This window comes from Cariama cristata, unplaced genomic scaffold (assembly GCF_000690535.1).
Source record: "Cariama cristata isolate BGI_N322 unplaced genomic scaffold, ASM69053v1 scaffold10137, whole genome shotgun sequence".
Lineage (NCBI taxonomy): Eukaryota > Metazoa > Chordata > Aves > Cariamiformes > Cariamidae > Cariama > Cariama cristata.
The window spans coordinates 14,838-29,488 of record NW_009628341.1 but is presented as its reverse complement, the minus strand read 5'-3'; the positions used below and the strand labels follow the sequence as shown (position 1 = coordinate 29,488).

At 42.2% G+C, this 14,651-nt stretch overlaps 2 protein-coding genes across 2 annotated transcripts in view; one reads left to right on the top strand and one right to left on the bottom strand.

Moving 5' to 3' along the window:
• Positions 1-488: 488 nt before the first annotated feature.
• Positions 489-8,307, top strand: PRDM4 (PR domain containing 4; the record flags this gene model as incomplete). Its single annotated transcript, XM_009704773.1, has 6 exons — positions 489-628; positions 1,373-1,458; positions 2,651-2,778; positions 3,335-3,649; positions 6,151-6,319; positions 7,749-8,307. Coding segments are annotated over 6 exons (1,148 nt in total), but the record flags the coding sequence as incomplete, so codon positions are not given.
• A 2,543-nt stretch (positions 8,308-10,850) lies between these two features.
• Positions 10,851-14,651, bottom strand: part of PWP1 (PWP1 homolog (S. cerevisiae)) — a 16,292-nt gene continuing 12,491 nt past the window's right edge. The window contains exons 9-13 of the mRNA XM_009704772.1: positions 14,606-14,651; positions 13,483-13,573; positions 12,503-12,624; positions 11,923-12,028; positions 10,851-11,182 (exon numbers count right to left, since the gene is read on the bottom strand). The exon at positions 14,606-14,651 is cut by the window's right edge and continues 96 nt beyond it. Coding sequence (XP_009703074.1) covers positions 11,067-11,182; positions 11,923-12,028; positions 12,503-12,624; positions 13,483-13,573; positions 14,606-14,651 — 481 coding nt within the window. The 3' untranslated portion in view covers positions 10,851-11,066. The remainder of the gene's footprint in view (positions 11,183-11,922; positions 12,029-12,502; positions 12,625-13,482; positions 13,574-14,605) is intronic.

Genomic DNA, 14,651 nt, shown 5'->3' with positions numbered 1-14,651 from the left:
TATATATATATAAAAAAATGTTTAATAATAAATAATATACACGCAGGAATCCCTCTGCCCATGACAGAAATACAGCTGCCTCTGGGGAGAAATGCAGAAGCTGCTTAACAATGCCCAGCAACAATTCTGGAAATTCCTGGGGATTAGGTAGGCGAAATGTAGTTACTGAAACTAGTATTTTCTGCTTCTGCAGAAAGTGCCATGAAAACTTTAATTGGTACAAGTGGCTAGGATCTTAGTTTTATAGCTTACTAAAAAGTAAAGTACTTGCTTTTGACAACAAAATAAATATTTGTAATTAAAACAAAGCGGCTCCCAATAGTGTCATGTGGTGGTGGTGGTTCTTGTCTCTGCCTTAGGTGTGTTTTACATGTGAAGTAGAAGCTTTGATGATCTTTTGCCTAGATATTACCCCTGGAGTGTTATCTCATAAACCTCCCACCTCTTTGTTATGCATGATTAGTTGTTTAAATAATTGATTTCTGCAGATTTTGGTCTTCTACTGATAGGTGTGTGGACACGAGAAACCATTCCTGTAAGGACTTGTTTTGGACCTTTGATCGGGCAGCAGAGCCATTCTCTGGAGGTGGCTGACTGGACAGACAAAGCAGCTAGTCACATCTGGAAGGTCAGTGGATGTTACGACTCACAGAGTCTGCAGGCATGCCTTTATCTGGTGAAAGCCACCACATGACACTGCAGCTTTAATATCATCATCCTTGCCAAAAATCAAAATTAATTCAGTTTGATTGTTTAATACTTAATATCACATAGCAGAGCTGTATACTGGTTATCAGTCCTGAAGTACAACAAACTTCGTTAATGCCTTTTCTTTTAAAGGGCTGTATGTGGTTTCCAGTATTTGTGTGGAGTTGCAGCAGAGGTTGTATATGAATTACTAGGCAGCACTTGTTTGTTTGTTTTGTATCATTGTTTATTGAAAATTCTCCCAGGTGATGAATGATTTGCTTTAGCAAAGCTGCTTTAAAGCTTTGTTTTTCACATCAGTTCATGTTCAGAAAGTAAAATTGATCTATATAAATAAAACATGTAGTGTTTGCCCAGATATTATTATTCACAAGACTTGGCTTGTAAGAAAAGCAGCCAAATGCATTTCTGTTGGGAGCTAAAGGTGGTGTATGGGAAAGATGCTGATAAAACAGTTTTTCTTGCCTCCTGGGTAGCAGGGAGGTCAAGATTCCTGTGGGAAGGGAAAAGTAAGGAGTAAGAGCAAGGCTGTGGTCTTGGCAGTGGCAATGGAGACCTCCTGGCGTGTTCTAGGTAAACACATCCTCTCTTAAAGAAAGAAGCTGGCTTTCGCTGCATTTGTTGTTGTGTTTTGTCCTAAGACTGCACGTGTTTTTCCTAATAGATCTATCACAATGGTGTCCTGGAGTTCTGCATCATTACAGCTGATGAAAATGAATGTAACTGGATGATGTTCGTACGCAAAGCCAGGTGAGAACCATCTGTACTGTCCTAAGTAGCTTGGAGTCTGAGCTGCAGGCTTGTAGGAGGCTGTGCTGGTGAATGTGCGCTGCTGGGCTGACTGCTCAGATAGGTAATGAGCTCAGGACCAAGGGATCTTCAGGAGTTATCTAGGCATCTTGCACTGGTGGGGAGAATGAAACAGAGCACCCAGTGGAGTGCTGGGGGTACCAGTATGGGGGAACCAGTACGCATGCTGTAGTAAAAGAGCCCCAAACCTGCCCACATACTTTGTTTCCCTTATTCTAAAGCTTTAAACCAGGTTCTTTTCATATTAGCTTACTGTGTATTAGTTTGTTATTGCCTTCCCTCTGTCCCATTCCTTTTGGATACATCTGTGAAGATGACATTGATTGTCTTTTTGATTTTAATACTTTATTAGCAAAGTGTCCCTGCGTTCTTTTCGCCAAGTTCCAAGCTCTTACAGCTTGCAAGAGCTGTCCTTTTCAGTTTTTCTGGAGCCTGCGATGAAAACTATCCAAACCGGCTTCAGTATTGCTCCACACATGGTCCACTGAGAAGGCTGAACCTTTCCTATTGCTCTGTGACACAAAGTAGGTTTCTCCTGCAGTTCATCTCATTGCTCCCATATGCAGGAGTCAAGAAGTTAATGACTGATCTACTGCAGTGGGGCAAAGCTTTTGCTGGTTTCAGATACTGGGAACAAATATATGCAAGATACAGCTTCAGAAGATGAATTATCACATCTTGGAAATGCTTCTCAAGAGTTATTTTGGAAGATAATATTGCTTTAAGACTTTACTGATATTTATTTCTCCCTCGTGTTCTGTTCTCTATTTCTTAAGGGGGTTACTATGAAAAATATGTATATTTTTGTAGTTTCTTAAGACATCATGAACTCTCTTCTCTCAGCCCACTCCAATGTCTATTAATAATTTTCTCAGCAAGATATCACAGTGGTGTGAAAAATGTATCATTTGGTGGAGCAGATTGGCTCTCAAGGTCCAGTTTTCCTTCACTTTAATAAAGAAGGATAGAAGTGACAGACATGGAAGTTTTTATAATGCGCTGACAAGCATTGAGGTTCTCTCATTACCTATTTATAGGAATTTCCTTTTTTGTTTTTTTTTTTTTGTTTTTTTGTCTCAAAAAGTCATTATTTCTGGAGGGCTTTTTTTCATAACTCTCATTATTGCTATAGGAACCGGGAAGAGCAGAATCTGGTAGCTTATCCTCACGATGGAAAAATTTACTTTTGCACCTCTCGGGACATCCCACCTGAACATGAGCTTCTCTTTTATTACAGTCGGGACTATGCACGACAGCTTGGTAAGTAAGCGCTCATCTTTGTTGGCTTTGCCGGGAGTACTCAGCTTGAATTCCCTTTTAGTGCCATCTCTGAGCACTGTGACTTGGGACTGTGTTGTGTTCCTTCTCAGTTCCTAGTGGTGCACGTCATAGTTTCCTTTTACATTTCATGGTGACAGGAGTACCATCATTTAAAAGAAACATTTCACTGTCTTAATTCTACTGATGAGGAGTAAAAGATGGCAGTTTCAAAGAAAAAGGGTTGGTTTTCTTCTGTTCATGCATCTGGTGCGAAGGGAGTTTTGCTAGCTGAAGATGTTCCTATCCTCCCCCACCTTTGGTTGTCATAATTTAGGTTTGGTGAAGCTGTGCTCAAAACTAGTCCAAAGTTTGGCGCCCCAAAACATTTGTAATGGCCTGCCTAAAAGAGCTGAAAAGCAAGCACCGGAGCTGAAAGGAACCGGGGTGAAAAATCTCTGCAGCTGACTTTGCTACCACCAAGCATTAACATGGATCACACTCATGCTCTGTTAGGCCTTGCTGTGCCTCATTAAAAGTGATGCTTTTGTGCCCAAAGGTGTCCCTGAACATCCGGACGTGCACATCTGCCACTGCGGAAAGGAATGCGCTTCCTATGCGGACTTCAAGGCCCATTTGAGCAGCCATATTCACAACCACCTCCCCAGTCAGGGGCACAGCAGCAGCCATGGGCCAGGCCACGGCAAGGAAAGGAAGTGGAAGTGCTCCATGTGCCCCCAGGCTTTCATCTCCCCTTCCAAGCTCCACGTCCACTTCATGGGGCACATGGGCATGAAGCCGCACAAGTGCGATTTCTGTAGCAAAGCTTTCAGTGATCCTAGCAACTTACGGACACACCTCAAGATACACACAGGTAAGGGTTAGGGACTTTACAGAGATGCCTGTGCTAGTACAACATTGGGGCAGGACCTGTCCTCTCTGATCCCTTGGCCAGTTGGCAGGGCATAGCTTGTGTCCATAAATCTAAGCTCTTAGAAACATAGAATTGTAGAATGTTTTCAGTTGGAAGGGACCTTTAAAAATCATCTAGTCCAATCCCCCTGCTGCGGGCAGAGACATCTTTCGCTAGATCAGGTCACTCAAAGCCCCATCCAGCCTGACCTTGAACACTGCCAACGGTGGGGCATCCACAACTTCTCTGGGCAACCTGTGCCAGTGTCTCACCACCCTCATTGTAAAAAAAATTTCTTCTTTATGTCCAATCTAAATCTATCCTCTTTCAGTTTAAAACTGTTGCCCCTTGTCCTCTGACTACAGGCCTTGGTAAAAAGTGTCTCTCTGTCTTTTTTATAAGCTCCCTTTAAGTGCTGAAAGGCTGCATTAAGATCTCCCCGGAGCCTTCTCTTCTCCAGGCTGAACAACTCCAACTGTTCCAGCCTTTCTTCATAGCAGAGGTGCTCCAGCCCTCTGATCATTTGCATGGCCTCCTCTGGACTTGCTCCAACAGGTCCATGTCTTTCTTGTACTGGGGACCCTAGAACTGGAAGCAGTACTCCAGGTGTGGTCCCACAAGAGCAGAGCAGAGGAGGGCAGTCACCTCCCTCGACCTACCTTTCTAAGAATGGCAGCATCCTGTCTGTAGGAGTGATCTCTAGTCTGTGCTGATCCCAATTAATGCCTAGACGCTGCCTGAGAGCACTGGTTGGCATGGGAGAGGACTCTGCTGGGTTCAGTGGTGTGGGTGCCTATAGAACAGTACGTAGACCTGTGTTCTGGCTGATTGTGCCATGTCTAAAAGCATTTGATGAGTTGTTGAAGTTGACTGCCATTGGGAAGAAGTGTTGGCCTTTGTCTAGGAGACAGAAACCCTTTGTTCCCACACAGCAGATCCAGTGCTGAGAGCTATGATAAAACAAGGGTTCTCTTCTGCTGATGAGAAAAAGCCAGCTGGGTTTGAGAGCTTGTAATGTGGACAGTTGTCCACTTAAATGTGGGGCTGAGATCTTTCCCGTTTCCTGCTTGAATTGTTTTTCACCTTAAGGAAATGGCACAGGACTGAAATTGGCGACTGTGGGGTCAGGCTGATGTGGCTAAGGCTCAGCTCTGTCACTCACCAAAACTTAAGTCTGAACATCCTGTTGACTTCTGTGGGCATTTGAAATCACTAGAGGCTTCGGGGATAAAGGGACAATTGCCAGCAGATCAGTGAATGAGTGCTAAAAGAATAAAACAAAATAGCAAAAGACAGGAAATACAAAAAGGGATGGATTTAACACAGAGTGAGGATAGGGGATAGAGGGTGAAGGTCAAGTACAGGCCAGCAATAGACAGTGTGGATATTTTTGCCTCTTTTTTTAAGTAAGGTTGAAATAGCTATTGGGAATCACAGAATGCAAATCACAAAGCTGGAAGAGGTATAAAACTGGGAGCTCAGTGTACTTGAGTCAAGCATAGGCAGCTGTGGGCTCAGCAGTGAGGCGTTTTAATAAACTGATCAAGTACAAATGTGGTATACACAACTGCAGAATACTCGGTGGGATAGGGATTCAAGTGGTATTCAGTCTGAATTCAGTGACGTGCAGGGGTTTGAACTATTTCTGGCAAAGTATAATGGAAGAATTACAGATAAGTCGAAAAATGGGATAAAACATAGAAGTTACCAAAGAACCAGTGAGCTTTGTACATGTGTGTTTGTTAGATAAGAGAACTTGTTTTTTCTAGACAAAGGCAATGCAGTGCATCAAATGTGGTCGGGCTCCGGTAAGGCATCAGATACGGTTCCTGGGGGAAATTAGCGGAGATGGGGATGTACTAATGTACAGTAACTAGATGGCTACCATGGTTACTATTCAATAGGAAGCTACCATTATTTTTACTCAATAATTCATCTTGGATAAGCCTCATCTTGTTAAATGTTTGCCTGAATCTGCTAGAAAATTTACAAGTCTGCTGGTGATGTTTTGATATGCAGAACAGGGAGGCACAGCTGATGTAGAAAAGAAGCAGAAAGTCTGTCTTACAGGAGAGGCTGACTGACTACAAGCACTGCAGGGAGAGGAATCAATGGTGTTTAGATGGACAAAGTGCAGAACCATGCATCACATGAAGGGCTCAGTGGTTTGAAACAGTAGCATCAAGTGGGGTTTTTGGCCTAAGGGCATGGGGATGAAAAGCTTTGGGAATGATGAAATGATGTCAGATGCCTGGGTTTTTTGCATAGCAAAATCTAGACTATAACTAGAATGGCCTTTATGCTGAGTCTGAAGGAACTGCAGAACGAAACAGGTGCTGTTCAAAAAGAATCGACCTTTCTTCAGGGTAAAATTTTATTTTTTGGAAGTGGTCAGACTTGTTCCTTACTGTATTTCTTGGGACACTGACTGTCAATTTGTGGGTTTACATATGTAATCCTAGGTCAGAAGAATTATCGCTGCACCCTCTGCGACAAATCGTTCACCCAGAAGGCTCATCTGGAATCGCACATGGTCATCCACACCGGGGAGAAGAATCTGAAGTGCGATTACTGTGAAAAGCTATTTATGCGGAGGCAGGACCTCAAGCAGCATGTACTGACTCACACGCAGTAAGTGATCTCACAGGATCTGTTGGACTGGCCAGTCCAATAAATAATGAAGGTGAACAGCCCAAGAGAGAATCTCCAGTTTGCAAAGAGTTTGGCCTACGGAATATAGGTTCATCCTCTAAAATGACAGAGAACTCAATCTGGACAAATTCCTTATTACTGGCTGAAGTTGTTCTATTCTAGTGTTTGCAATATTTTAATGACAACAGTAAATTCCAGCTGTGCGCCTTGCCTTGTGAAATAGCATTCTGGAGTGGTCATCATTTTGAAGAGAGAGGGGGGGTTAACATTTGGTTCTCACCAGAGAATTGTTTCCATGTCTCAACATGCCCACAGAAAATCATAAACTCCTCAATGCTATTCTCACCAAGTAGCGTGTTAGTGAAGTCTCCCTCTGGGTTTGCACCAGGGGTGGGGTGCAGCCATTCCCAGCCCTCACCTCCCCCCAGGTCTCATTCAGGCATTTGGTCTCCTGCTACTCCTGCAGGGAGATGCCCATGGTCAGGGCAGATCCCTGCTCCAGGTCCTCCTCCAGATCCCTACGAGGTCTCTCCCAGCCCCTCAGCTCTCTGTCAGGCCCGATCTTTCCTTTTGCTGCGAGAATCTCTCCATCCTGTTCAGTTACTCCCAATCCAAGCTCCTCCCTCTCTTTAAGCTGCTTGCCCAGAGCTGGTCCCTCTGCTTATTTCATTTTCAGCATCTGGTTCTTGTACTCACTTGGAATCGACTGCTGCTTCTGTCGTGCTGCCTAGGAGACAGCACAGTGCAGCTAGCGTGAGCCAGAGAGAGGCAGGCAGACAGGCAGGCTTGCTTTGCTGCTTGTTCTTACGGCCAGAGCCAGGAGCACTATTGCTGGGAGGTGTTTTGCACAGTCATCTACAGAATTTGACTGTTGCAGTCTGGTAAGCTTCTGCTTAGCATTTATAGACTGAGGTTTGTTAATGCTCAGCGGTTTTTTCTTTTCTGTTCTTTTTTTTCCAGGGAGACTAACCTTTCCACCATGGCAACATCTCTGCCCTTACCAAAACATAAAGCTGAAATACAGTTTGGTCTTAGTCAAAAAAAATAAACAAACCCCATGTAGAATTCTTTCTCCTTTAATTTATCATCAGGAAAGAAAAACAGTTGGTTGCAAACTAGCAGTTAATCCAAAAAGCCTGACTTTTGCCAATGATTTGCAGGGGGGAGTGGAGAGTAGAGAAGAGGGGCTTTGCATACCTACTGTGTGAGAGAAAACTGAGTGGTATTAACACTGTAGTGCTGCAGTAGTGCTGTTATTTCTCCTCTGCTTCTCCTTCAAGTATATTGAAAGTAAGATTTAGGAGTAAGACTGACCCTTTCACCCTTCCTGTCACCACCATCCCACTATTTAATACCATAGCAGCTGCCTTGCCGCAGGAGCAAACTCTAACTTTTTCATGTCTTGTAGAGAACGGCAGATCAAGTGCCCCAAGTGTGACAAGCTGTTTCTGAGGACAAATCACCTGAAGAAGCATCTCAATTCACATGAAGGAAAGAGGGACTATGTCTGTGAAAAATGCTCCAAGGCTTATCTAACCAAATATCACCTCACTCGCCACCTAAAAATATGTAAAGGCCCCACATCCAGCCTGTCTGCCCCAGAGGAGGAAGAGGAAGAGGATTCAGAGGAGGAATTAATAGACTCTATGAGGACTGAAGACTGTAGGATTAACAATGGAGTCTATTCAACGGGTGATGCCCTCTCTGGACACAAATGAAGAAAGGAGAGAGGGGAATTTTCTTGGATGTTATAACTAAGGAAGGAAAAAAACCCCTCCTCTTGTTTCCCCAGTCAACAGCATATGTCAAATGAAGAGTTTTCCTTCTGTTTTGGTCTCCACACTACCACCGCTTAATAAACTCTGTAGCCAGAACACTGAATGAGAATGGATCATGCACGTACAAGTGAAGAGTTGCTAAGAAGGAAATGTGAGACAAGGAGATTCTTTTCACACGCACTGTGCATATTTCTTTTCCAAATCACTCAGATTAATCCATCCCGTGCCAGGATATGTGATACACCCTGTGTAGCCCTTTGAGTAAAGAGCCACAAACCAGAAATGTAGTTGAATGAGTGCAGTGGTGACCTGTAAGCCAACTGTCCTTAACTGCCAAAGCCATGACAGTAAGAAAAACAAACAAAAAATGGTGGTAGCAGTTGATGTATTTTGCTCTTTAATACTTTTTAACTGAAGGATGGGGTTTGGCATAAAGCAAAGACTTATCAATGCTCAGGTTTCCTTCTTTAAAAAAAATAATCTTTGGTTAAAAAAAAAAAAAGCCAGTGAAATCAGCATTTGCAGAAAGAGCAATTACTACACTACAGAAAATGAAACATTGGCTTTTGGAGAACAGTTATTGCCTCTTCTCACTCTGTTTCGCTAGAACATGTAAGCAGGTAAAGAGGTAAAGACCATGTAGACTCAGTAAGGAAGAGGCTTACAGATGATCAGACAGTGTTTACAGTATATGTTACTTCTTGTGCTGTAAACCTTTTACCACCTAGAATGATGGGAGGGTTTGCTGCTAATATTATTTATGGAATGAATATGTATTTCATTCAGTTGTTTTCTTTTGAAAAAATTAAAAATGTGGCTCTTTCTAATGTTCTTTTTTAAATATTTACACATTCTGAAAAAAAAAAAAGGTTCCTAGCTCTGATGATGATGCTAAGAGAAATAACATCACTTTTTCAGCACCTACCTCTCCTAAGCTTTCCTAGGACAAGGTATGGGTAAGAGCACCTCCATGAACAGACACAGCTAAGAACCAGTCTTGAAACCTTGTAGATTTGCTGTGTAGCTCCTCTGGCCCTGCTGCAAAAGAAGTCAGCTGAGCTCTGTTCTCTGACAAGGTAGTGGGAGGTTCCCTTGTGAAAGAGGCTCCAGTTTTTGCCCTAAGTGGCCTAAGTTCAGCTGTACCTCTCCCCGTACACTTAGAGAGCTGCCTGGGTTCTTCAAACCTGAAAATGCATAATGCTTCCCCTCTGAAATCGGTATGTGAATAAAAAGCTCCAGAAAGACAGGTTGAGGGATTTTGTTTAGTCGAGGGAAAGATGCATTCCTTGCTTTATGCAATGTCTTCCTAAAACAAAAAGCAACTCCTAGAGCTAGAGTGCCAATTAATAAATACCAGAGGTAGAGATAACAGAAATTACTGCCCTGAAAGAGCTTAACGCAAAACATTTATTTCAAATGAAAGTTGCAGCTTTTCAGTGGAGAGCACTTGAACAGAGGTGGTTTCACCTTCTTAAGCATCACAAAAGCAGATATTCATTTGTTGTCCACATGACTATTGTTTGGCAGAGAAAGAATTGAAGCAGGAATCCCAACACATCCAAAATATTCTTGGTTCCAGCAGAGCCATGCTAAGCACCTGTCACCAAACTGGAAACAGCTGAATTGGATTTAGAAGCGGCCACTTCAGGGGCTGGGAAGGAAACCTACAGCCCTGCCTTTTCCCCATCTGCAGTTTGTACTGATACAACGTACCTGCTTTACCTCACCAGAGTGACTTACAAGGAGCTAGAGTGGCAAGCGGTGGTAAGATCTTGTCAATGATAACAGGCACGGACACAACAGCTGTGTTGATACCAGTTGCCCTTATCAGGGCATTTTTGCACCAGCAGGAGCACTTTAACAGACACCTTCCAGCATGTGGAGAGGGCAGCACTTCACAGGAGGATAGCAGTTATCCTTTAACTTCTGGCCTGGGGTAAGGCACTTGGGTGTTCACTTTAAATGTGAGGGAAGTGTTCGAGTCACATTCCTTGATTAGGTTCCTGATGTAACAAACGGTGCGTTTAAGTCAGTGGTTAGGCTGATTCCCAAAATGTTCATCTGTGCCTTCAGGTTTCAAGCAGAAATGCCCGGGAGGAGTTAAGAACGTGAGTACGTAACATGGACAGCTTTCACCAGTGACGGTGACCAGCTGAGATCCCTGCCCTTGCTTTGTGTCCTGACAGCCTCTCATCCTCTGTTGAGTAGTAGCTCCTTATTTCAGTTCAAATTCTCTTTATATATATTACATTTGGAGCTTTAAAGAAAAATCTAGTACAAATGCAACATCAATAAGGTTCAGGTGCTGTGGAAGCAGGGAAAAGAAACCCTTGATCTTGATGGGATAAGGCTGGGGTATTTCTGGTTTGATATTGGTGATCCGAGGTGTTACAAATACATTTCAAGAGTCTACTCGAGGACTCCAACTTACTGCCCAAGAAGTAACTCTTAAGATTTAAAAAAGTTACACAGAAGAACTTTTAAAATCTGTATTAGAAATCTAAATCTAGCTTCAAATTAAGGATAAATTATCTATTTACACTTGTTAATTTCATTCAGCTTTTGTTTATTACACAGCTGTTGTCTGAAGTATTTTTCCTTATGCCCTTAGAAGATATTTACCTTCTTTGCGGTAGCAGCAGAACACCTTTCTAGTGACTGTTTCATTTTATATATCAACTTTACACATAGTTAGCCCCTTTTCAGGGATCATAATCTCAGGCAAAAGCAAGTGATTTAATCTTTCAAAGCCATAATAGAGGCAGGAACTTAGAACTGCTGATTTAGAGCTTAACCACGTCACCATGTTTCCTTGTCTGAGAGGAAGAGGCTTGCAGATTGCAAGACACTAGAATCTTTTCTGTGAACTCCCACCGAACAGGGGGACTTGCAGAATACGCATTAGTCGTAGTCCCATTAATTACTTTGATTTTTTGCTGTTTGGTCCATCACGATTCCATTGCTGTCTCCAAATCGTTGCTGCTACTGCCGGCCGTGGAGCTGCAAGCCACAGAGCTGGCACTAGCCAGAACAAGTCTCTCTCTGTTTCCAAAAACTTCATTCACTGCAACACAAGATAGGGGATTGCTTACATGTTGCTCTCCCGGAGACAAGACAGGAGGTAGGGCATGGTGAGCATCATGGAATGGAATGGAAATCCTAACCTGGTGCAGTTTCAAAGCTTTTCCCCTTACCCCGCGCGCAGGGAGTTGACGCTTACATGTCAGAACAATCTCCCACATATGATACTTCAATTACAAGTCCTGTTATTTCTCCCCCAGAGCATCTCTAGAGGTTTCCTTGTACATAATTCCTGTGCCTAAGTACTGTGAAATGGATGAGTTTTGCAGAGCAAAACATTAGTTTAAATAATTTATTTCTGGTTCTAGTCTCTCTGGTTTCCACCAAGCTCTTAAAAGCCTTCTCTAAAAATTCATGCCATTTAGTTACATGTAGCTACAACAATCGATCAAAAACAGTCCTCACTTTTATTCCTACAAGTACTCAAGAATGTGATACTTGATTACACCAGGAACATTAAGAAAAAAGTAAAATATAGGTATTATAAGAAATCAGGTGTTACACTTCAGCTACAAGAAAATAAATCATGTGGCAAACACAGTGCTCCAAGTTAGAAAAAAAACACATTTTTTGAAGCTGAAAACGTGAACACATATGCAGTCTTGAGGTATTTAAAAATACTAACCTACAGTTTCTGTCAGAGCCACAATACATTACTGAATATACAAATATACCCTGGGGGCAAGCGGAGAACCACAAGATTCAAAGAAACAAGAATGTTACCTGCAGAAATCTTGCTTATATCCCAAACACGCAGCCCTTCTCGCTCTCCTCCAAAGGCAAAAACGAACGGGAAGTCCGGGCAGCAAGCTGCACAGAAGAGAACACCCTGGGAGGGTGGGATGAAGAAAGAGGATGATTTTTTTTTTTTTAAATAGGATCCTAAAATGAATTTGTCATCTGAAAATACTTTCACCAAGCAAGTTTTAACAAATGTAAGCTCTCTAAGTTTCCTGAAACTTATTTTGTAAAAAGACACAAAAATAAAGTCAAGAGCTGCTAATTGCAAACAGTAAAAAAATCACATCTTGAACTTGGCAGATACACGTTGGAGCACCTCTAGTTCTACTCAGAACATTGTATCTGGTACTCAGGTCTGAGGCTTTGAAGCAGTCTGCCAATTACATGTTGAATTGAATACTGCACTGTAATGGGAATGATTTACCCAGAATACACAGATGTGATCTTGTTTTTTTCCTAAAAGATGTTATGTTAGGTAAAACAAGATTCAAGCTAGACAAAAAAGAATAAGCAGACATAGCTTATATATAAACCTTCTTGGAATCAAGAAATGAGTATTTACCATTTTCATATCCCTGGAATGGATTAAACTTGGTCTGTCTCCCAGGATATCCCAAATTTTCACGTATTTGTCAGCAGATGATGTCACAAGGCACCCTTTGATCTGACTGCTTAGTTGTAGCCCTGGAAAATTAAGAGCACAGCAGTGTGAGCATCAGGCAATCGCTATTTCACAGAGATGAGGATACATTTTGAAGAGAAGTCGTAAGAACAAACCCAATATTCTCCTCACACTAAACTCTGTTCCAACACGGAAAGGAGCAAAATGTTAATGGAAGTTTCATGCTGCCACTGCTCCTGTAGTGACACCAAACTGACTTCATGTAGGCCTATTTTGTTTCCCAATCCAAGACAGTAACAGTGCAAAGATGCTATCATTCTGCCTCTTACTTCACATAATCTGGCTGCCCCAGGTAGTTTTCTTCATTCATTTGCCAAAGACCATCTCTTTTGCTACCCAAGACGATGGGGTATATTCATATGATCTCCTTTTAGACACCCGATCAGGTGCTTCACATTGCTTTTTAGAAGCTCCTACACTGATCAGATAATTAAAGTAGCCTAAAGGAGGCAGTGTGAAAACCTTCCCATGTGCCATGCCTAAATCATCTCCAGAGCAAATGGCAGTATAGAATAATTACGCATACAGGACGTAAACGTTATCGTTCATAATCCTGGACCAGATGCCACAGTTTTTGGTTCTTCCTCACCCAAAAAACCACAGGCGGTGTGTCCCAAGTGAATAGAACTGTTTTGACACGCTTATTCATGACATTCACTCAGAAAAATTCACTGTGGCTAAAATACTTTGCTTACAATGCTTTCTTGGCAGAGGTCTGCTTCACGTACCAGTTACTCATGATTAGTAAGCACAACTCTTTTGTTAAGCAAAGCCACTACCACCTCAGTCCTGTCGGTTAAAGACAGCTTCCAGATGTACCTCGCCACTGGGGACAAACACAACATACACACACAATTTACCTGACACCTCTTCATCGTGAGCTTTCAGAGTAAACAGTGGCTTATCAGAACGAGCATCCAGACAGTACACAAAGCCATCCTCTGTGCTTGCCTAAGGAAACCACAACATTTTAAAAACAAACAGCCATAGTCACTCATTTGGAAAAAAGCTCCTAGGAAATAATACCCACCCTCTAGTAAATCCCTGGGATCTGAGAGACTTACACTACTTCTGTGTAGGGCATGTACACAGTGCACACAGTCTGCACCCTCAAAGTCAGACTCTGTCCTGCTGGTGCCTGAGCTATTGTATGTACCTGAACTATGCTGCACTGACTTACATGGAAGTCTTAATCCTGTACAAATTTCTTAAATTGTATTTTGAAGATGGTTGCACTACTGAGCTTGGGTCTCATGTTAGGCAATGAAATACTGAGACTTTAGTCTCTTAGCTCTCAGTTCAAAGTGTTTGGAGCCATCCAGTGGCTACATACATAGCCCTGTGCAAAGCTAAATGTGATTATATCGAGAGATCTACACCACAAACCCAACAGAACTGAGCAACTGCTTTTCTTGGCTGTATACACAAAGCAACAGAGAACTAGACAGCCATTGAGATAATAAAGATTTGTTTTTAAATTCTGTTTAAAAGTTTTATTATAAAAATCTCAACAAAACCAAGATATTTTTTACTCTATATCAGCTAGGAGGACATTGCCCTCCAGTGCTGGTTTGAAACACTGAATTAATATTCAGGATCTTAGTTCCAATCATCTACTTCTCTGCTGCAATTGCCTTGTTACATGAAACACAATAGCAACTATGCAAAGGAAAATACATCCCAGCCACTGAACACTATAACAACATAGCAAAGTTGCCACCTCTGGAGTGAAAAAGCATCAGTATCAATTGCTTTTCTATTGTCATTATGAAGATACCAAATAAGTAGCTGGTCTTGATATACTTGTTGAAAAAACTACCTAAAACTATCCTCCCACACACTGCATTTTTAAAATGAGCAATGCCAACAGTCCAACTGTCCATCAGCTCCATTATATGATTCAGAAACATTATGAACACAAAAATACAGGTTACATGAAATGGCAACAGTCAACAGACCAAGAATAGAAGAGCATGTACTCACTAAGAAATTGCAAGGTGAAAAATGATTCCAAGTTACTCTTTCAACC